This window comes from Harpia harpyja, chromosome 9 (genome assembly GCF_026419915.1).
Source record: "Harpia harpyja isolate bHarHar1 chromosome 9, bHarHar1 primary haplotype, whole genome shotgun sequence".
Classification (NCBI taxonomy): Eukaryota; Metazoa; Chordata; class Aves; order Accipitriformes; family Accipitridae; genus Harpia; species Harpia harpyja.
In genome coordinates this window covers 41,080,197-41,103,774 of record NC_068948.1, presented here as the reverse complement: position 1 = coordinate 41,103,774, position 23,578 = coordinate 41,080,197, and the positions used below count along the sequence as shown (strand labels likewise).

General features: G+C 39.0%; 1 protein-coding gene across 3 annotated transcripts in view; it reads left to right on the top strand.

The window, feature by feature from the left end:
• Positions 1-205: 205 nt before the first annotated feature.
• The window catches only part of PI4KA (phosphatidylinositol 4-kinase alpha), a 65,003-nt gene continuing 41,630 nt past the window's right edge, over positions 206-23,578 (top strand). The window contains exons 1-19 of one of the 3 annotated variants that reach the window (XM_052795526.1): positions 206-442; positions 3,049-3,165; positions 4,407-4,500; positions 5,184-5,272; positions 5,780-5,852; positions 6,177-6,436; positions 7,119-7,185; positions 9,138-9,286; positions 9,900-9,965; positions 10,986-11,082; positions 11,477-11,668; positions 12,448-12,548; positions 13,290-13,419; positions 14,487-14,619; positions 15,297-15,392; positions 16,133-16,316; positions 17,029-17,132; positions 18,131-18,299; positions 22,082-22,132. In XM_052795526.1, coding sequence (XP_052651486.1) covers positions 206-442; positions 3,049-3,165; positions 4,407-4,500; positions 5,184-5,272; positions 5,780-5,852; positions 6,177-6,436; positions 7,119-7,185; positions 9,138-9,286; positions 9,900-9,965; positions 10,986-11,082; positions 11,477-11,668; positions 12,448-12,548; positions 13,290-13,419; positions 14,487-14,619; positions 15,297-15,392; positions 16,133-16,316; positions 17,029-17,132; positions 18,131-18,299; positions 22,082-22,132 — 2,409 coding nt within the window. Of the gene's footprint in view, positions 443-671; positions 690-3,048; positions 3,166-4,406; positions 4,501-5,183; positions 5,273-5,779; positions 5,853-6,176; positions 6,437-7,118; positions 7,186-9,137; positions 9,287-9,899; positions 9,966-10,985; positions 11,083-11,476; positions 11,669-12,447; positions 12,549-13,289; positions 13,420-14,486; positions 14,620-15,296; positions 15,393-16,132; positions 16,317-17,028; positions 17,133-18,130; positions 18,300-22,081; positions 22,133-23,578 lie in introns of those variants that run through there. The other 2 variants (XM_052795528.1, XM_052795527.1) reach the window with 2 other exon arrangements.

Here is a 23,578-nt window from a genome sequence, read left to right as displayed (position 1 = left end):
CTGGGGGCGGGCGGCGCGGCAGGGAGGGCGGGTCACAGGCGAGGGGCGGGGCGGGGAACCCACGGGCAGTGAAGCCGCGGCGGGCGCCGCCATTTTTGTGGTGTGATTGGTGTTTCGGGATCCCGCCGGGAGGCGGTGGTCTCGCGAGAGGGGGCGGGGCGGGGCAGGGCGGGCTGGCGGCCGGCCCCTTGCATTCCCTCACAATATGGCGGCCGCGGCAGTGGCGGCGGCAGCGGCGGCTGCTGCGACGGCGGCGGCGGCGGCCGCGGCGACCACCACTGCGGCGGCGGCCGCGGCGACCACCACTGCGGCGGCGGCCGCGGCTCCTTCCGCGGGCGCGGGGCGGGGGAGCAGCGCGGGCACCGCGCGCGGCTTCTACTTCAACACGGTGCTGTCGCTGGCGCGGTCGCTGGCGGTGCAGAGCCCGGCGCCGTTGGAGAAGGTGAGGGGCGTCCTGCGCGTCTGTGTGTGTGTGGAGGGGCCGTCAGGCGTGGGGGGGGGCGGGGGCTGCGTCTGTGGGGACCGGTGGGAGTGTCACGCGCGGGGGCTGCGTCTGGGGGAGGCTGCCGGGTTGTCACGCCTGGCAGTCGCCTGTGTGCGGGGCGGAGGGGCGTCACGCGGGTGGGAGCTGCGTGGAAGGGTCGGCATCAGGGGTGCCGTGGCAAGGAAGGGGGCACGGGGCCCTTCCTGTGGAGAATATTCGTGCCGCGTGGGTGGGGAGGGTGGCGGGTCCCCGGGCCGCCTCGCTTGGCCCTGTCACGCGTGGGGGCCCGTGACGCGCGTGCCCGCGGGTGGGTTTCTGCCCTGCTCCCGCAGGTCTGTGGCCGCGCCCGTGGGAGGCCGGGCCTGGCGTGCCCGCCTGCGCCCGGGAGGACGCAGCTCTCCTCGGGTGGGGGCTGTCCTGCGGCCGTGGGAACGGGCTCGGCACGCCAGCAGCGGCCCTGTGTGCAGGGGGGCTGCTGGGCCCACGGGGCGCTCCCAGGGCCCATCTTGACCCAAAAATACGGTGGCGGCGGGAGGCGCCTGCGGCAGCACCCACGGCCGGTGCCCTCAGAGCAGCCCCCCATGCCCTTGCGAGCAACGCGGGTCCTCGCAGCAGCTGCGGGTCCCTGGAGTTTGTGGAACAGGGTCTTGTAGGCGTAATTAGTCTCAGCCTAATTAGGGCTGGTTGCTTTACTCCACGTATCTGGTTAAATCCAAGCAATGCAATCAGCTTAAGGTAAAATCAGCCTGGTTGAGATAAACCTTTACTGAATGTAAAACCAGACAGGGGGATCTGGGTCTGGGCGGTTCCCCTCGTGGGTCTCCACTGCTGGTGTGGAGCGGCTGGTGTGGTCAAGTGTTGCGCTGCTGCGGGGAGGAGAGAGGGACAGCCTGGTGTTTTGGGAGTTGGCTTCTCTGCGCACAAAGTGATTGAACTTCTAAATTGCCTTATGTAATAATGAACGATGACTAAATTGTTGAAAAGCACAGCTCTGTGCTGATGAAAACTATAGTGCTTGTTCTTGGCCAGCTGTTGCAGGCTTCTTTTCTTGGTTCTGTTCTGGAAATCTACCATTGGTCTGACAGCCAACTGTGTATAATTTTTTTAAGCCTTGCTGTTGGTTCACTCATATCCAGGGATTTATTTTCTTCCCTTTTGTTTTTTTTTTTTTTAGTTTGAGAGACTACAGTAGGAGTTAAATGATATTAATAGTTCATATCTAGTGAAAGTTACTCACTTATGTTATTGCACATATTAACCTGATGTGGGACACATGCAACAGAAGTTATTTTCCAAAGTTCCTATTTCCTCTGCTGTATTTTACGTTGAGCAAGAGGATTATTTGTGTTGTGTTACATGCCTTGTAATTATGAGATCTGGCAGTTTACGGACCAGAATCTTAAATTCCACTGAGCATCCAGTAAATCCTTTTAATCCTCTAGGGAAATAGTGTTTTTGTTTAGAAATTTCAAGGCAGGGTGTTTAAACAGTTATCTAAATAGGAAGTAACTTGACATTCAAACATAGGTCATTCAAACATAGGTATTTATTGTGAGAGTCCTTTTTAGATAATATTAAAATCAAGGAGATTTTTAGAAAAGACGATATCCTTGTTGCATTTTCCCTTTCTTAACAGTTCCATAGGAAAACAAAGTATTCGGGAGAGTTGATATATTCTTTAGATGTGTGTTTGCTGGGTATGGAGTGAAGTAATAGGTAAGTAGTGAGAAAATAATAGTTCTGGAAACTTAATCTGTTACGTTAAAAGGATTTGAGCAAAAGTCATACTCTGCTAGGTAACAGTTTATTGGTCAGTGCTATATATGAAGAAGGCATTGGTGCAGCTGTAACCAAAGCTCCATCCACCTGGTTTTTGTTTATAGCAATTGAGTAAATATGATATATGTGCCTGCTGCATATTTCGTGCACATCCAAAATGTCCAATGAATTAGTGGACGGAAAGCTTTTTTGTACCAGGGATGCAGGAATGATCTCTGCAAATGTGATGTTCTGAAAAGTTTCAGAAATTCTCTTGAGATGTGAAAACAAACAAACAGCTTGATCAAGTGTTGAAGAAAACTTTTAAATTGACCCGTGTTGTGGTAAAAATGTTTGACATCTACTTGAAATTTTTCTGTCTTTTTCTAGTTTCTGTCATTCATCACTCTTTCCTAGCCCTTAGATGCTTTCATTAAGATTGATGACTAAAGGAGAGTAATGTGGCCATCTGTCCTCCAGAAGATGGAAGGACTACTGTCCACTTCAAACACAGGAGGTCTGAATGAGTCTTGAAAACCACAGCCTGTCAGCTCGTTTCTCTGCTGTGAAAATATCTTGCAATTGTATTAGTGCTACGCAGGCCTATTGCTTGGGGTGCTCTAAGGCGTGGACATGACAGTTAGCTCTGCTCCATAAGAGAGAAGCTGGGAGCTATTTGCATTGCTTTCTTAAGGTCTACTGGTAGATTTTTGAAAGACAGTTTTAACACATGTACTGTTGTTCCCCTGGATTGTTCTGACACTTTCAGTCTTGTTCCGCTGTTCTTTCCCTTTGCTGTTTTTCAGGTACAAAAACTGCTCTGTATGTGTCCAGTGGATTTCCATGGGATTTTCCAATTAGATGAACGTCGCAGAGATGCTGTTATTGCTTTAGGAATCTTTCTAATTGAATCTGACCTTCAGGTACTTTTCCCGCGTAGGCTAACTTTATTTAACTTGAAAGATTTTGGATTAATTCAAATTTAGTTGTTCAGTGAATGAAAAGTTGGTATTTACTCTTCATAAAAATAAAATAAAAAGATCAGAGATAACAGATGGATGCAGGCAGGAGAGCACAAGGACAGTACTGACGAGTGGGATAGACAGCAGTCATGGCACTGCCACAGGCAACCTGCTGTCGTGGGTTTTGGTCATCGTAGCTTAAGGAGAGAAGGGAAAGGCTATTCAGGAGGATTTGCTCAAACCATATGTGTCATTGCGTGTTCTTCCCCACATGCTTCTGAATGGTGGGTATGTTCCAACATACTCCTGAACATCAGGTTTGTAATACGCCTTTTCATGCCTGGCACTAGCCAGGATAAAAAGACAAACAGTGCACATAGGCTGCATTGTACACAAACATCCCTTTTGTGTCTGTCAGCCTGTTTATGACAAGCTGGTTCTCTTCCCTTCGAGCTCTGGGCATAGTATTGTTTCATGCAGAGGAAAGGAAGGATATACAGAGTCCTAGGTCCAAAGTCATTAGACCTCACTTTAAGTCATTTAATGTTGCTAGGGTTTGCATCAGGCCGGAACTTCCTCCTACTTAGTATCTATTTGCTATGATACAGCTTGTGTGCATATTATTAATGTTGTCCTTTTTGTGGTTTTTGTAGTACGAAGTTTAAATAAGGCAGCTGTATTCATGTTTCTTAGCATTTTTCTGATGTTTTCAAAGCCAGCAGTTAGTATTAATTAATCCAACTCTGAGGAAGGAAAGCGCTATCCTTTGATTTGCAGATTAGGAAGCTGAAGTCGTACACAAATGTGTTAAGTGACTTGCATAAGGCCACGGGATGGATCACATGTACTGAATTGGGACTGGCACTGAATTTCTAGCTGCCTTAAAATTATTTTGTGACCTTGCTGTAAACTAATAAATTGTTTGGGGTCAATTACTGTTCTGGAAACTTTTTCTCCAACTTCTACAAAGAATGCACTGTTGCCTAGAATTGGGATTAGATTGCATTTGTAGCAGTGAATTGGTTTACTGTCATTTGCCTGTGTTGAAATCAATTTTGCAATATTCAGGAATCCTGTGGCGTAATTATTAGAAGCGAGTTCTGTGTGCAGCTAACGTAGTCTTTCCATATCTCTAAAATATCTTGAGATGATAATGGTTCAGCTTTTCTTCTCCATTTTAAATAGAGTATTTTTCTCTCTAGCACAAAGATAACGTGGTTCCTTACCTCCTCCGACTTCTGAAGGGTCTTCCCAAAGTCCAATGGATAGAAGAAAGCAATGCACGGAAAGGCAGAGGTGATGTTTGGGTTTTTTGATCATTCTCATGGAATGCCAGCCGAGAAATAGAAATAACAAAGGTTATTCAGGACATGGTACAAGGGGAGGTGGTAGGTCCTGCTAGGTTCTTAGCTCCTGACTCAACAGCCTTTCATATTGATTTTATTTAGAAGCAAAGAAGAAGTTGAATAGCTCCCAGCTTTCTTGCTTGACTGCTTTGTGATAAATTGCACTTTCCAAATAATTCTATGCTCAATATATTTTGTTACTAAATTGGAGAAGATTGTGTAGTAGTTAGAGCAGCAGAGGTGAACCTGAGATTTGTGCACTCTACTTTTAGCTTTGATGCTTAGTAGCTAGTTAAACCACTTCATTTCTTGCTCCCTTAATAGATCTTAAAATTAATATAAGAATACTTTTATATAATACTATATAATCTAATTTTTTTTTCAATTACTTGAAAGCCTGGAGAATTTTTTAATTATTAAAATTATTCTTTTAACATTTCATGGTGAAATTACGATGGTTAGAGCATACTTCTAAATTTTGTATGTAACACTATATTTTTCTACAGTCTGTCTCAGAACTGTATGACATGGGAATCAACTTAATGTCTTCTTGCTTTATTATTATTTGCTCTTGCTATGTTGGTTCTCTCTAACAATGCTTAAGTGGCTTAATTTCTGTCCGTTACTTTGCAGGCTTGCTTCCAGTGGCAGAAAACTTCAGCTTCTGCTTGGTAACGTTGTTATCAGACGTTGCTTACAGGGATGCATCTCTCAGAGAGCAGGTAGAGTTTATTTTAAGTTTGTGCTGATGTAGTACCCAATTCTCCAATGCTGCAGTACTGACAAATGTCTAGAGAAGAGTACACCACAGCTGCTTCGTTTCTTGCAAAGGGATTTTTTGCTTTGACATATACTGTTGCATTATTTTGCTTGTGTTAATTAATAGTCAAGCATCTAGAAGATATTCATAAGTCTGCTCTTACTTCTGAGTGTCAGAGGATGTCAGTTGCTGAGCCCAGAGGTTTAGAATTCAGGTTTTGATACTGAGATTAGGACTGTTGCAATTTTATTCTGCTAGTACCTACCGGGTAACTGCAGACTTTACAAAAGAAGCTCTGTAAGCTAAGTGAGAGCAACCTACTTTTTTAGTCACACAGCATTAAAAAGTCTTGGTTACAGAGGTGCTTACATTAATATTTGCACGTTTCATTTGTTGTCGTGATCTAGTATAAGATAATGATATGTCTTTACCAAAAGATATTTTTGTATGTCTGTTTTGATTACTTAAGATTTTGGATGCAATTCTACAAGTAATGCAGTTCCTGTTGGGAATGTGCCAGACCCCGCAAATGCATGATAAAGGTACTATTAAAATTGTTACTATATTTGTAACTCCTGTCCTCTGAACTTCTCTTCTGTTTTCTAATTATCAGGATCACTTTTGAAAAGTGAGCAGCTTTTTCTTTCAACTTCCTTAGCACATATTTATTCTGTTTGTTGCTGACTGATAAATATGGAAGCAGAAGTGTATTAATTTGCGATACCTTAATGGTTTTTCCTCTACTTGCATGAATAAGTCTGTAAAGCACATTAGGCTGAAACAGTTTAGTGAAGCGGTAGCAAAACTGTGAAGAGGAAGTTCTAAGTTACTGTTAATATACTGTTATATGTGGTTTTCTTTTCCAGAATATTTATGCAAGTATGCAGTGCCCTGTCTGATAGGAATTTCTCGAGCCTTTGGTCGCTACAGCAATTCAGAAGAGGCTCTCCTTTCCAAGCTTTTTCCAAAAATTCCCCCGCATTCCCTGAGGGTTCCAGAGGAGCTTGAAGGAATTCGCCGACGATCCTTTAATGATTTCAGATCAATTCTTCCCAGTTCTCTACTCACTGTTTGCCAAGAAGGAACACTAAAGAGAAAGGCTAGCAGTGTATCTAGCATCTCACAGGTTTGTATGACTTGCTCTCTGCTGGAGTCAGTGCTTAGATGATTGCATGGTCTTGGTGGAGTTAAGACAGCATTAAGGCTGAATATGCAGACAGTCTTTTAACACATTGTTTGATCAGATGCAGAGATCTTTATTTTGGTTTCACAACTGAGTTTCAAAATAATTTTGTAGTTTCTGAGCTACAGAACAATCAGTGACGGTTAAACTAACAACTGTACTAAGTTTTCACATGGAACAATTGACAAATCCTGTTCCTTGTATTATTCTCATGAAAAAGCATTGTAATGTATATCTAAGACTTTGGGAAGCTGGCACTTAATAGCTAAAGTTTTCAGAAGTGCTCAGGATACATAGGCTCTCACTGGTTTCACCAGGAGCTGCGGGTGTTAGGGAAAGAATGGATTCAGATGCCAATTTTGAAACCACAGATTGTTATTAGCATAGTTACATGCAGTACAGGAGTCATCATTCTGATCACTTCCCTTTAGTCCAAAGCACTGAACTAGCTTTTTTAACTTCCTGGTTTTGGCTGGAATTTTGCTGTTAGGCCTGGCAATATGTAGTTCCTGTTAGTTTTGCTTGAAGCTGTTTTTCATTATAAAGTGTATGAACCGTTTTCTGGAAGATTTTTTAATGTTTTGTAAACAGTTTTTTAAATTATGGCTTTTGTATCATGTTTCAGGTTAGTCCTGAACGTGGAGTTCCCCCTCCCAGCTCTCCTGGAGGATCTGCAATTCATTACTTTGAAGGTAAATTATTTTGCAAAGGAACAGTGTGTGATTTGGGTTTTTGTTGTTATTTATAGGAATTGAATACCAAAATCTTTTGGCCCCTTTTTCTGACACACACCTGCTGGGATTCTGAAAAGTTTTGGGATATAAAAACAGTAGGAAGTTACTATTAACACCAGTGGTTTCCAGGCTCAGTTGTTTCTGGCAAGCTTCTGAGAGAGACATGATTTCCTGACTGCTAGGCTGTGCCTAGTACTGAAGAGCTTAATTCCGCTAGGCTAAAAATATTTCAGGAGATTAGCCTGAGTAACTTTGAGGAACAAGTGTTAATATTGAGCTTCACTAGACAACTAAATTTTTGGACTAGGGTCTGGAATTTTGGGACCTTTGTGGCACATTGCATAAATATAGAACAAGTGCTCCATTTGAAGTAAACGTGATATGGGTCGTTGTACAACACCTAGTAATTTGCTGAAGTGAGAAGTAATAAAGAAGACACTGAAATTGAGTGCTCACTAATGTGTGTTAATTACTGTAACATAAAAGGCAGAAATGTGAAAAACTTTCATGAGTTAATATGCAAACTCTTAACCATTGGGTTTTGGTAGAGCTCTAGCTGTGAGTTCTGCGTCAAAGCAGGGCTTAAAAATAAACTTTCATGAGTCAAGTGGAGAACTAGCTGTGCATCTGAGACACCTCAGATGGTGTCTCTGGTTTTGTGTGGCCCTTTGAGGTTTTTAACAGTTTGGGCATTCTCTGTTTCTAGGTCATTCTCCTCTCCAGAGCCCTGGCTTGAATTAATTTCTTCCACATTACTTTTCTTTTTCCTTCGTGTTACTATTTGTAGAGGTATCTGTCTTCCTCAATCATATCATGGGATTGCAGGATAATTCAAATATCATTCTTAAATTGCCAAGTAGGAAGAGACCTGTTTGTCATCTGTCTACCCTGTTGAACTGACCTATATACTACTTCAATTTTACTTCAATTTTATGGTCTTCGTGTTTTGAATTTAAGAAAAAAAAAAAAAAGGCTGCCGGTTAGAGAGAGGCGATAGTAGTGGAACAAAAATCATCTTAATTAAAACTATAGGTGCATAGTGGACAACTTTGTAAAAATTTCAGAATAATTTTAACTGTCTCTAGCAGAGTTATGATTATTCTAATCAGGATTTTATTTTCAATACTGACTTCTACTAGATACTTCAGATACAGGCAGCCCTTGTATTATTTCCAATAATATAGTTTGTGTTTGTTTTCTGAAGGAGATGAGTAATGGCCTTGTTTTTGTTCTGCGCAAGGCTAACAGTTGTTGCCAATAAATAAGTGTTGCTTGAAATCAAATTAATCACAAGAACAGTACTTTAGCACAGCTAGCTGAGTACTTTAAAAAGGCAGATACATAATTTCTAAAGTGGAAACAGTACCTAAAGCAGTGTGCTTAGAAAGTTGTTTGCTCAATAGAATACTTGAATTTGAAAAATAGTTTGATTTCTCTTTACCTTCAAATTGCAGCAGTGAATTGGTGCCTCTTCTCAGATGAAAGCTGTGCCACGTGTTCATTTGATCTAGTATAGGGGAAAACCTTGCAAGATAGTTTTGACTTAACCTGTTCTTTGTACCTCTATGCTTTTGAGCGAAATGGCATTTACAAATGTTTTCAGGTAAATGTACATCAGTAGTATGGGAAGACTTATTGTCAGCAGCGTCCCTGACATGAACACAAGTCATTGAATCGAATTCTTCCATTGTGATTGTAAACTTCAAATGAACAAATGTATTTTTTCGTCATGGTTTTCTGTCTTGATTTACCAGTAGATTAGCTGAAATGCACCTCTTGATAGCTTGCAAGTTAAAGACTGTACCTGTGTTGGAAATAACTCTTTAGTAGTAACTAAACATTACCATTAAACAAAGTTTATGTATCCTCTCTCTCCCTAAACTTTTATTTCTATTTTTTTTTCTGATAAGGTTCATATCTTCCTGATGGGAGTGCACTGGATCCTGATTATTACTTCTCTACAATCAGCTCCAGCTTTTCAGTTTCTCCTCTCTTCAATGGCATTAACAATAAAGAGTTTAACATCCCACTGGATATGCTCCGCCAGCTGTTGAACATGGTATGTGATGGGTTCTTATGGAGGCTACGGTGAGATTGCATTCTAGATATTCATGCTAGAAATAGATGCAGTTTAAGTTTAAGCTTTTAGAATTGCAAATAAAAAGACAGTGTTTGTCTCTCAAGCTTTGTGTAATGTTATTTTTATGGCACTTAACGTCACGCTTTAATAGTATTCCTAAAACGCTTTCATATGAACCATGAAGAATTTGTAAAATCAAATAAGTTTCTGTCAAATTCTTCCTGTTTGACTCTTGCAGACTACTTGATCTGAGGTAATTCATGTACTGCTAGTTGCTGAAATAGAAGATTGTTTTTTGCTGTGAGATTGAGACCCTTTTCTAGAAGTGTTTATTTGCTGGGAATTCATGCAAGTGACAAAAACTACTGGCCCTGTCTGCTTCCTGCACCAGCTATTTTGGAACAGCACACAGAGGCTCAAATATATTTATTCTTGTTGTAGCCAGAAGTTCTTGTAGCCCTAATTTCATCTGTCACTTTGCAGTTGAGTGACTTGTGTTTTCTGTGCATGGGCAAAATTGTGTTGTCTTCCTATCTAGAGTCATCAACAGGAAACATCCTTTTTTAATTTTTTTATTTTTTTTCCTCTGTAGGTAAAACAGATCGTTGGGGATTCTTTGCTAAAAACCTTAGATGCAGTTGTAGCTGAAGTTGCAGAGGTATGTTTTTAAATTCCTTTTCTAATGACTCAAATACTTTATTTTTTTTTGTCTTAATAATTAATACTTGGAAAATTAGTCTTTCACCTATGTAAGGTATGCCTTCCCTTTGCAAAATGATACAATTTCCTATTTGCACTGTTCTTTCAGTGGCTTAAATCTAGCCTTGGACTGTGTAAAAATGGGGGAGTGAAGGAGGAATGTTTTCAACTAACATAGAAGGAAATAGTTATTCTCTTAAAAAATGAAACATTTTCTTACTTTAGCTCTGTTATCCTACTAAATTATAGCATTGGTTGCCCCAAACTGGTTTACTGTAGTCTAAGGTCTTTATTTCATATTACGTGGTATTTTTTTGTGGTGTTGGTTGTTTTCTTTTTCTGGCTTGGAAATGATTGCTGCTCTTTTAGGTGTCATTTCTACAAGTTTAATAGCGTTACAGTTTGTGGACCTTTACTTTCAGAGGTAGCATGCTCATTTCTGTAGGTCTGTGAGTCCTTGTTCTCCCCTTGCCTGGGTGCAGTTCTGTAATAGCCTCCACTATGTTTTATGGAGTTAGCCTCATCTCCGTGGGAGCGTAAAGCTGTGTTGAACAGAGTATGTGTTCATTTGTGTGGGAAAATGACTTTGCTGTTCTCTCCAGCCTTCCTTCAAATACTGCCATATTTGAATTGTAGGCCTAAGTGGAGACAGCTGCAGTTTCTCTTTTTGCTATCTCAGTAAAATGATAGGTTTGAATCCTCCTCTTGTTTTTTTTTTTTTTGTTTAACACCGCTGTTAGAGAGATCATATATGTGTTCTTCAAATTGAAAGAGTGACTGAGTCTTATTTAATGCACTGAATGGCTGTACTTTTGATAAAAGTAGGGGGGAAGGCTGTGAGGTTACTTCTGGTACCCATTTTAAATGCTTGTTTACGTTGTGGAGGAAAACAATTATGTGACCAGAATAAGCTTTATTTATCCATATAATTGAAAATACTTAATTTTGAATCTACCAAGTTGCTGCTTTTCTCTTTCAGACGGCTGCTAGTACAGATCTCTATTATAAAACATTCAGTGACCCTCTTTATCTTGCTCAGTTTAAAATGCTGAGAGACACATTATACTATATGAAAGGTATAGTATTTGTATTTTTTATAATTTATCCTTCATTGCGTTTAGGACCCAAAGCATTGTCTGCATTGTATTGAGTGCTTGAACATTGGGGTTTGCATTTCCTGGGAACTCCATGTATGGTATAAAATTTGTATTTTGAAATGTTTCCTTATAAAAAAAGATGCTGTGGAAATAGAAAAAAAAATAATTTGAGCACCACTAAAAGGATTAATAGGTGGCATTTCGATTGTCTGCTTACTGGTAGACTTTGCTATGAAATTTATCTTTTAGGTAGGGGATAAACTTTAGGAAATAATACCATTTATAATGTAGCAATGCATCTTTTATATGCTGTCATTCTGATACACTGACTCCCATCCTGCTAGTATAATGCTATTTCCTTTTATTTCTTTAGACCTTCCCAACTCATTTGTGAAGGAAATCCATGATTTCGTGCTAGAGCAATTCAACAGCAGTCAATCAGAACTTCAGAAAATCCTTCATGATGTGGATCGACTACACAATGAACTGAGTCCTTTAAAACTGCGTTGTCAGGCTAATGCTGCCTGTGTGGATCTCATGGTGTGGGCTGTGAAAGATGAGCAAGGTAAAAAATGCTCTTCAGTCTCTGGAATGTCTGTCTTTTTTTTTTTTTTTTTTTAAGTTGTAAAAACACAAGTTCTCTGAGAGTAGATGATGCTCAGAGAAATAGAAAATAAATTTCAGTGAAATACTCTTTGCTATTAGAATACAAGAGTAAAATTTCCATCAAAAAGTTGTGAAATGAGTTGGCTAGGTAGCTAGACATCTCTTCATAGAAATGGAAACAGAAACATCCTATTGGCCTATCTAGAAAAGATGGTATAATTGCTGCATTACATGCAGCTGCCTAATTTCTAGTTTATTTTATGTTTTTAATTATTGCTCTTAGTGTCTTAAATGTTTCTCAGTCATTCTTTGAAAGAAAATGTTTTTTCTTCATTGCTAACAGGATTGGGAAGCTCTTTCTCACTTTTTCTCAATTGTCTCAATTTTCTTTCTTGTTGCATCATTCTTACACATTCTCTGAATATGTGAAGGATTTTTTCCTTTGGACCTTGCAATACTTAATTTCTGTCAAATGTGGAGTATGCTCAAAATCAACTTTAAGTACTGTAATTCCTTCATTCGTAGTGTTTGACAGAGCTGTTTGGTGCAGATACTAAGTTTCCAAAACTGTTTTTTGCAGAAGCAGCACTAAATCTCTTTGAGGAATTGTAGTATGAGGACAGTGAAGCTGATGTATTTTCTGCGCTCTTTTAGAAATTCCAGTAAGCATTGGGTTGCGTGTGGCCTAATAACAAGTCTGATAAACATACATTTTTCTGTTGGATTTTTTTGTTTAAGGTGCAGAAAACCTTTGCATCAAGTTATCAGAGAAGCTGCAGTCAAAAACCTCAAGCAAAGTCATCATTGCTCACTTGCCACTGCTAATTTGCTGTTTGCAGGTCTGTCTTTACAGTATTTGACATTGCTATATCAGTGAGTGAGAGTTTGGGGAGTTTTACAGGTTGCTAGAAGAGCACTTTTTTATCTGCTGTTTGTATTGCTTTCCATCAGTGTGTTCTATGTTTGGATGTTAGAGGTCTGGTGTGGAAACTAGAACTGCAGTAGAGTAGTGCTTTCAGAATTTTCTAAGCTCAACTACTTGAAGAATAATATTCATGACGTTTTTTTAACCAATATTTCATTTCTGAAATATTTAGCTGCTTAGTCCATTACATAAATAGTTAAAATACTGGGACTGGCAGATCACTGAATTGTAAGACTAAGGCTTGGTTATTCTAATTTTTATGTCTTCTTATTGGGCACTTATTCATTGTCTTACAAATGTGGTGTTTTCCACCACATAGTAAATAATCAGGATTCTCTAAATGCTGGAACTTGTCCAGTAACTTTATTTTTAGAGTGTGAAGTTCATTTCATTTAACTCCTGTGAAGTCACCGTGGAAGAAAGCAAGGCATGGAGCACTCTAGGATAACCTAAAAGAATTACAGGCTTGAAATGTCTAAATTTTCTGTTAAAAATTGAATCTCTCAGAACTATGTATGGTTTGTTTTGGTCTGGGTTTTTGTTTGTTTGGTTTTTTTTATTGAGCTGAAGTTGCAGGCTTACAGTTGAAATAAAAATTGTGCTGTTATATTCTAAAGCTATGTTCCTTTTTTTTTTTTTCCCTTCTCTTTTTTAGGGTCTAGGTCGTTTGTGTGAGAGGTTCCCTGTTGTCGTTCATTCTGTCAATCCATCCTTGAGGGACTTTCTTGTGATACCTTCCCCAGTGCTTGTGAAACTTTACAAGTATCATAGCCAGTATCACACAGGTAAAGGAAAAAAGTCCGTGTTCCAAAGGATATGCTCGTGGTTGTTTTCCAGCTTGTATGGCTTTTTGATGCTTTTGGATATTTCATGGTGATACAGCTGTAGGGGGAAATGGAGATGCATTTGTGATTTTTTTTTTTTTTTTTTTTTTTTTTGGAGGTGGAGAGGAGGAATGCAAATCAAATTCTGGTAGAAGTGTATCTAAGGGCAAGGCAGTCTATATAGAACTACATTTTATCCTAGCAGCAATATTGCTCTGCCTCTTTTGCTGAAACCAAGATAGTCTTATCTCAAGCACTTTTGTCCTAAGTGAGATCACCAAGTGTAGCATCATAGTGCAGTATTGAAGGTTGAATTATGTGTGTCAGCCTTCTGCACTCAATTCAGAGCAGTTTGCTTAGGGCTTTGTCCACATGGGCCTTCAGAAACCTCCAAGGACAGAGATTCTACAACCTGGGTCAATGCATAATTATGCTCATAGTGGGGGCAGGAATCACATATCCAGTAGGATCCTCCCTTGTTTGAAGTTGTGGCTGTTCTGTCTCATTCTCCCATGAAGCCTGCTTCTGTTTTCTTGGTAACCTACTTCATGCTTTGGAAGGCAGCTGTTAGGTCTGTCCAAAGCTGCCTCTTCTCCAGGCTGAACAAGGCCGTGTTCCTCAGACTCTCCATACAGGTCCTGTTCTCCAGCCCCTTGACCATCTTGATGGCATTTGGCAGGGGTTTTGTTGTTGTTTTTAAATTGTAATATCGAGTTATGATTTCCAAAAATAAAATACTCAATTTAAATAACTTGCTAATGCAAAAGCAGTATCATAATGCTAAAGCAGAACAGGTAAAATGAGAACTGAAGGTGACTAAATTTAGGAATAATTATTTAGGAATAGTTAAATGCAGTAGTATCTTGCATAGCTAGTGACAACACATGCACTTCCAAAGTTCTTCAGCTCAACTCTGAGCTGTGAAGTAGGCTGTTTTACACTCACCAGATACTGTTCTGCCTGTGTGTTCTCATCTTGGGAAAAAAGCTATTTCAAATGGTGTTGATTTCCATGCTCTATGTTCTTAGTAGGTGGTAATGACATCAAAATTAGTGTAACCAACGAGCATTCAGAGTCCACTCTAAATGTAATGCCTGGCAAGAAAAGTCAACCATCCATGTATGAGCAGCTGCGTGACATTGCCATAGACAACATCTGCAGGTAAGAGGGAGATTTCCACCATATGTTGGAACATGTGTTCTATTACCCTAGCGGAAAAGTATTGTGAGTGTTTAGAAGGTGCTGCTCTGTGCTGCTATAAAGGCTTTTTGCCTTTTTTGATCGTGACTTTATTTTTCTTCAGACATCGCTTGGTTTTGTTTATGTCCTAATTGTAAAGTAATAATTCAGTCTCATTGTTTTGCTTCTCACATATGTAATTCATGCTAGCCACCATTTTGATACTCAGCAGGGTTTTTGTTTTCTGTTTGGATTATCATATTGAGTGAGCCTCCTGTAACAGAATGATTGTTACGCACTCAAATGTGGGCAGTGTAATGATTATTCTTCCTTTCTAGGCAGCTACAGAAAGCTGGAGGGAAGACAAATAGTTGGTCACTAGAGACAAGGGATTGAAGTTTCTAAAGCAGTGGATTCTGAATTTACCTTACTGCATATCCCCATCTTTATTGTTGCTGGAGAAAGCAGCAGTAGAAACTCCACTCATTTTTTAAAATAAATCTGCAGTGTTCCTAGGCAATGAGTTCTTATACTTCAGTATAAACTTTTTTCACTTATACCTGGTGTGCCTTTACAGTTGTAAAATGTGAAATGTTTAATTCATGCTTTTTTTTTTTCTCTGGCTGTTCTAAGAAGTTTTCTGTTCATTGTTATTCCAGGTGCCTGAAAGCTGGCTTGACTATAGATTCGGTGATTGTTGAGGCCTTTCTTGCCAGTTTATCTAACCGTCTGTACATCTCTCAAGAGAGTGATAAGTAAGTTGTTAGTCATCAAACCAATTTTTCCTTCACTCAATGAACCTGAAGCTTATTCTAAGATACAAGCACAGGCAGCATTATTTTAGAATTAAGTGTTTCTGAGATTAGTGAGCTTGTATGTGGGGTCAGGATCTTCCCATGCAAATCTTTGCAGAGCTGAGCCCTTGTTTTCATACTGAGAGGTATGGATTTGTTTTTATCTGATTGAATCAGCAAATCTTTGGTGAGTATTAGCCGATTTTGAGTCCTAGATTGAGTGATACTCTCTCTGTTGTATCTTTCAGGCTTCAGCTATCTTTTATGGCTTGACACAGCTAGTCACTTGTGGCATTTGACTTGCTTCATTTTTAAGAGACCCACAAGAAACCTCCAAGGGGAGGTCCTATCATACCTGGTCTGACTGTCATGTCTTAATGTTTTGCAGATCACTGTTAACTCTTTTCACTGTTGTTTCTAGAACAGTTTGTTCATGGATTAGTGTGGGTTTCTTGGATAGTGCATTTGTGGTGGGATTTTTTTTGTTTTTTATTTTGAAAACCAACTTGTGCAAGTATATCTCTAATGTTAATGTTGGGAGTAGATGGGTATATAGAATGGCAATATTAAAGTTGTTAGTGATGTTTAAATTTAGTATATGAACCGTTTCTTACATGAAATCTAACCATGCTTGGAGGTCTTGATAACTGTTGAACAGTTACATGTATGGTTTGGGGGTTTTTTGTTTGTTTTTGTAACAGGGAGGCTCATTTGATTCCTGACCACACAATTCGTGCTCTAGGGCACATTGCAGTGGCACTGAGGGACACCCCAAAAATGATGGAACCCATCCTACAGATCTTACAGCAGAAGTTTTGTCAGCCACCTTCTCATCTTGATGTACTTATCATTGATCAGCTGGGCTGCTTGGTCATCACTGGAAATGTAAGGAAAGAACTGGCCAAGAGAGTGCCAGTTCATGATCCCTTTCCTTTAGTTAAAAGGAAATGTATTTTAGAAACAGCATTTGCAGAAGTTTGTTCTTTCTTTACCACAGGTATGTGCTTGTACAATCCTCATGTCTCTGTGACATCAGAAAACAAGAGCTAATTAATAATGTGTAAGATGCTGTCCCTGTAAGGAAGATTAGTCACCATAGAAAATAATAAGAGTGTTTTTTTCAAAAAAAAAAACCCCAACTATAAAAAACCACCAAACTCAAATGTTTTCAAAAGTTATTAAGAAGTTTATAAACTTGGCCTATGTCCTGAATAGGTGCACGTTATATTTTTTCATAGCAGTACAGATAGCCTTCTTCAGTCATACAAGGATTAACTGACTTTCCAACTGTAATTTTTGCCTCTGAGCAAGCAATTAATGGCCAGAACTCAGAAGCCTGGAAAAAAGTTTTCCATCAGGAAGGTGGAGTTAAAGAACTTAATACATTTTGTGTAATTTGAGCAATTAAAACCACTAATGAAAGCACTTCTACTTTGTGCTTTATGGAAGCTGAAACTGTTGCTCAGACTATGACTAGATACCTATCTGAAGAACTTCATAATACTTAGTGTATTTTACAGGGTTGTTCTTTAAGGAGATTGTATTCAGTAAGCTCTACTTAGTGATTTGGGTTTTTGGTTTGTTTTTTTTTTTACAGCAATATATTTACCAGGAGGTGTGGAATCTGTTTCAGCAAATCAGTGTTAAAGCAAGCTCAGTTGTTTACTCTGCCACAAAAGATTATAAGGATCATGGATACAGGTAACACTTAGCTGTGTCCCTTAAATGTATGAATACTATATCAAATATCCTTTATGGTACATCAGGGATTTTCACTTTTTCCCAGTTTAAGTTTTATAATGAGGTTATAAATAGTACTGTTCTTTTTTCTTTGATGTTAAAAAGTAATATATTAGTTTGAAAAGAGTAGCACTTCATAATGTAGAGATTCCTAAAAATGCTTCTCTCTACAGGTAGTACTGATTTCACACTCTTTCCCTGCTGTCCGTCCCCCTCCCCCAAGGAGCTTGTAAATGATAATTAACATTGATGACTTACATTATTTCTAACTAGAGTAATTAATCTTTTAGCCTAGAAAAGCTAATGAAGTTCCATTAGGGTTTTTGTGTGTGTGTGTTTGGGTTTTTTTTTTTTTAGATGTGGTTCCCATACTTGTTAGGGATTAAATGCAAACCATTAACAATTTAGTTCTTGATATGTAAGTATGCATTTTAGTCCCTGTTATAATTAAAGATTTTGGCTGATTTCATTGGTAGTTGGGGTAGGCTGGATATATTTTAATGTAGTATCTGAGTAACCAAGAAGACTATTCCTGTCAATATGTTTTAACATGCTGTCTGACCCAAAGCAATCTCAACTTTAACAATAACTGATACTAGTTCTGATTCTGCTCAAGAGCTTTTCTAATCCAGAAGCACAGCCCTTTGCTGCTTCTTGTCTGTAGCTGTATCTGCTACAGGAAAGTAATTTTCTTTGGCCATGATAGCATCAAAAATGAAATGTCCTCCAGAGGCAAAGTTTACAAATAATTTTTCACTTAATACTGGTTGCATTTCAATTATCAATAAAGTGATGTGCCACTATTCATAAAAACAAAAAATACCCCCCCCCCCCCAAAAAACTGAGTGAAGAAAATGTCAGTAGCCTTATTACAAGAGTTACTATAAGCATTATGAAGAAAGCACTGAAAATATAAAACTTTGAGGAACTGCTTGTTTATAACTGTTCTTTCTTCTCAGACACTGTTCCTTAGCAGTCATTAATGCCCTAGCTAACATCGCTGCTAATATTCAAGGAGAACACCTTGTGGATGAACTACTGATGAACTTGCTGGAACTGTTTGTTCAGCTTGGGCTAGAAGGAAAGAGAGCTAGTGAGAGAGCAAGTGAAAAAGGACCGGCACTAAAGGTCAGATATTCACTGTTTTTTAATAGTATGCAGCTGTGCATTTATACAGATGGCACTACTAAACATAGTCTTCTGTGTGTCTTTTGAACCAAAACCATGCCCTTACACACAGAGAGAAAAAAATCATGCTTCCTTAAACCTAAGAATGTGTTCTGATCATGGAATATGAGTGCAGATCTGTAATGCCTTTCGAACACCTAAATAATCTGTGTATATATCTGAGATAAAGCAGTGGTATACCTATTGTTCAGCTGAGTTCGATTTTGTGTGAGGCTAAGTAAACTGTCTGGAGTGTTCAGCTGTTAGAGGCAGAGCTTCAAAGAGAAATACAGAATGCTGATTACTGAACTCCTCTTACTAATTCTTGAAATGTCTTTAGAAGTGATAGAATTCTACTTCTAATTTTAGTGGTGTCATAGGATCATAGGAAAACTCAGGTTGGAAGGGACCTCAGGAAGTCACCTAGTCCAACCTCCAGCTTGAAGTAGCCAGATGATGTCATTCTGATTAATCCTGAGTTGCTGTTATGAGTGCGTGCATCTTGATTTTTTCCAAGATCCAAGTTGATGCAAGCCTATCTATCTAGGCTTATAATGGAAACAGTGCAGTGAAGTGAAAATTAAAGATTTAATAAAAATCTCTGCTGATTTTTAGGAGCGCTTTATTTAGAGAGCAAGTTTATTCAAAAAGCTTTCCTAAGAAAGAGAAGACTTGTCTCTTACGCTGATTTGTATGGTAGGAATACTTTGCAGAAAAGTAAATTTGAGTGGTTTTGTTGTAAAATAGAGTTCTTCTTAAACGCAGCTTTTAATTGTGATTTGTAAAATTTAATACATACTGTCCTTTAAAAGTCTGTGAGGGGGTCCAGAAGAAGCATGTCTTTAAATGCTAGCTAAATTTCTGCAGGAGCATTTTATATGCAGATTACTTTATTCATTCAGAATTCTCTGCTTTTTTCTTATGTGAAGACTTTTTCACCTCATTTCACACTAGCTTTTCTTCCCATTTCAATAAAGTATCCAGAGTACTCGATGTGCCTATTCTATTTAAACAGCAAACTAAAATCTCAGCCTTTCCCACAATACCTCTCATCTTTGCTCTAAAATATACTCATAAACAAGCTTTAACCTTGACTTCTGCTCTTGAGATTTATATTATCATTTGAAAAGCAAAGTGTGATTGCTTCCTACTCATCAAAAATCAGAGCCGCCTTCTGGTTACGTTCCTCCCTAGTGTTCAAATGCTGGAACCTCTTGGCATTCTAAGCACTTCCTTAGGACAACTTTTAAAAACTCATGGTGTTTGATAGTGATTTTATATATAAAAAAATACACCTGTTTGTTAATAATTCAAATGTGTTCATAGTGGAAATTTAAGCTTTTCTTGGAGATGCGGTTTGGGAGCTGTTCCCTGCTTTTTAGAGCAGATAGTAACACTTCCTTTTGAAATAGGCACGTTTTCCTAGTACTAAGGGGAACAATGTTTTTGGTTTTTTTGTCTTTTTAACCTCTTTTTCCGTCCTCCTGTGCATGCTGCTTAGTAGTGCTAAGTTTTGTCTTTATCCTTTTATGGAATGGGTGAAGTTTCTTGGTAAATCCCTCTGAAATGAATCTGTTTCCTTTGAAGATAGACTGCATTTAATCAGGAATGCCAACTCTTCTAAAAGGGTACTAGGGACTAGGACATGTCTAGAATCTGCTTTTCATGAAGTCTGTGGTGGAAAATCTCTTTCCATGGGTTTCATAGGTTCTTTTAACCATGGATAAGTAAGCTGAAATGGCGAAAACCAGATTGTAAACATTGCTCTAAAATGACACTTCTAAGTTAGTTTCCACCCTCCTCCTTTCAGGGATATTTTTCCACTGTTTCAGTTTTGGAATCACTATGGGAGACAAACTGCTGCACTGACTTAAATTTGCCTGCAAACTGAAAAATACATGATTGATTTAACATGGATTTGAGCTAGGAGGCAGTGTTTCTTTTCCTATGAAGATCCTGATAGCAATTTTTACTAGAACACTCTTTATTCAACGTAGAGTAAAAGTTAAGAAAGGTATTCTGAAGGCTGGGTTACTTGATTTTCAAGAAGAGTTAAAGTAGTTAAAACACTGCACATGCTGTGCTCCCAAGCAAAAGCAGTTTTTTTCTTTGATAGTTGTCAGATTGATTGCTTATGTTCTCTGTTTCTCAGCATACCTTATAACGGACTTAAATTTTCTTGCTAACCATTAAAATGCTTCAGTGGCCTATTTGTTCTGTTTTAAACCAGATCTTTCAACCATGCAAAAGTGGCTTCTGTGAGGGGAAGAAAAAGAACTTTTTTTTTTTCTTTTTTCTCCCCCCCCCCCCCTTGCTGGTAGTTAACAGGAGTGTCCCCTGAGTACGCCCAGGGATGGAAGATCCTTCATCCTCAGTGCCATATATTATCATAAAGAGGCTGATAATCTATTTTTATAACAAAAATGCTAGTATAGAAGTGGGTTTTCTGCAGTTCTATCTGTTGGCGTCATGTCCTGGGTTCTGGCTATCTTAGTTAGCTTGCATATCTACTCTGACTCTGCAGCAGTTTGTCACGTGCAGTGGACTGTCCTGATGCTAGCAAAAAAAAATAGTGATTTTTTTTCCAGTTGCTCCAAGCCCTTGGAGTGACTTGAGTGGTGTTCTTTTTTTCCCTTCAAAATATTTAAGCGTCCATCTTTTGTTTTGCTTTATCTTGGACACTACAGGAAAGATAACTAAAATGTGTTTTAGTTGGGTTGGATCATTATTGTTTCATCTGAAGACTATTTGGTGCCCTCTCCCTCTCCCCACTTTTCCTCTTTTGTTTTTTTTTTTTTTTGATTCCTTTTGGTTTATTCTACTTTATGCAAAGCTTTACCCCGTTAGCATGTCTGCCTTGCCTCCTCCCTGTGGGACCAGTGGTCTCTGTACCTGGTCTTTCTTCTGTGTGGAGGAAGCTGGAGAGTTCTCTCCCTCCCAGATCCAAGGTGGTGGGATATGGGAGGTAGGAAAAGACTTTAGAGAGGAGATGTCTCTGAGCACGGTATCTGTGCTATCATTGTTTGTCTTATCAGAGAAGGTGTGGGACAATGTGCTGTGTACAATGAATGTTTTCAGTTTTTAAACACTGTATTTAGCCAAGAGCAAACACACTTGTTGCATAGAGTGCAATTAAAAATGTCCTAATAAGTCAAAGGAATTTTTATTTTCCCTTACGCTTCTTGCATTTCAGTGGAAAAGGCTGCTCACCCTGCTTAAATAAGTTCTTGAATATGGTGTCTTTTTACAGACTTGTTATTTTTTGCTTCATTTTGGTAGTAAAAATAGACTTTTGGTAAACATTTGACACTTGTCTGTGGCCACCTGTTTAATGTGAGCATTTTTCTTGCAGTTGTTGGATGTCAGAGTAGACATGGTATCAATGAATATTTCCTGCCCTTTAGGTCAAGGCGTAGTGTCTGACTTCCAAATATAGAAGATCCTGTGCTCAAGATCCATTAGAAAATGGAAAACATCCTTTCAATGAGGGACATCCCAGTCTATGAGCAGTCACCTGAAAAGCTTTGTTGAAAGACTCCTGGGTGTCCCAGTCCTTTGGATGTCTGGGGTGCTCTCTTGGTCACCTTGTGCACATCTATTTGCAAGATACAGAGCTGTAATTGGCAATGTATGTTTTCATTTGCATAGACAGTAGGAATGTTTGATGCTTGAAATACGTCTTGTAGCAGGTATTTCAGAAATGCTTTTGTAGATGTTTTGATAACTTCCTTTTTGTTTTCCAGGCCTCCAGTAGCGCAGGGAATCTGGGTGTGCTTATTCCTGTTATTGCTGTGGTGAGTATCCAATGGTTGGGTTGTTGCAAACAGAATAATTTTTCTCACATATATCAAATACTGGTGCTATTTCATGGTCAAATGATTTGATCAACAACTAGTGCAGAAGTAAGCATCCAAGAGAAATACAATCCAAGTATTGTAAAATAATATTTCTTGCTCAAAGAGGGGGGGAAACATTTGTTTAATAATGACATGTCTCTTAAAATAATTAATTTTTTGTGATTGAGAGTTAGATCATTGCTAGTCATGAATTCAAGAGATTCATGAGCTAAATAATACCACAGGGGATATTTCTTTGAATAGTGTTTGACATGCAATGTAATAAACAGCATGTATGTGTGGCCTGAGGAGAAAAGTAAAAAACAAAAGTTAATAGAAACAGAGTTAAAAATACATCTTAGTTTGGCAGCACAGTGAATTTTGCTTCTTAAAAGGAAAAGAAAAAAAGAATCATTGAGGAAGGGGAGGAAGTGTCCTGTGTCTTCTGAAACTAGAATTGGTTGTCATGCTGAAAACATTTTAGGAAATGGGCAAGTACACTGATGTCCATTCCAGACTCATTTATTTTGATGTATATCTGGTTTTAGTCTCAGATCACAACTTTTCCTGGGGCAAAAGGATTTTTTTTAACAAAGTGTAACTACTAATTCAGTCAAAAATTGGTGTGCAACCATTCTAGATCTCCAACAGAAAATTTGGTATGTCCAAGCTGGGTTTCCAAGTCAATAGCACTAGTTGCCCAACTGCTGTAGCTTCTACAAAAAATGTCTAAAAGATCCATAGACAAACTTAACCTTACTGGAGAACAAAAAATGATCATGTCACTTTTTCCCCTCCTGAACTTGAATTCTTCTGTGGAGTTTTTCCTGCACAGCTAGTGAGACAGAAAGGGAGAATGTATTACATACTTGCAGTAGGCATGCCTGCTTGTAATTTGCTCATACTGCACATCCATTAACAAACAGAAAAAAATCATTCATTTCATACTCTGCTCTCACAGACCTCTTTACAGAAGCTTTTCAAAGAGAGGAGCCTAAAATTAGCACTGGTTAAAGATCAAAGAATTGTTTCTTTCTTTCCCCTGTCTTTTCCACCAGTTTCCAACATAGGCTTTTCCTGAATTCACCAGCGATCCCAAGGGCCAGATTGTAGCTTTACAGAAATGTGTTTATAAATGTCTTGGATTGCTGTTATTGAATAGGTGCTCAGTTTTTGCATGAACTAGCTAGTCCTGTGTTGAGAGATATGTTCCAGGGGGTAGTATTTTTCAGCTGTTAGTAATGCCAGCACCGATTTGAGTGAAAGCAAGATCATTCCTTGCATATTGAGAAAAGATTAGCACTTGTTAGAGACTTAATATAAAAGTTATGAAAGTACTTTTCTGTTTCAAATTTTTATTGATGATATATTTGTTCTGAATAGCTGGTGATAACTGCATTTTTC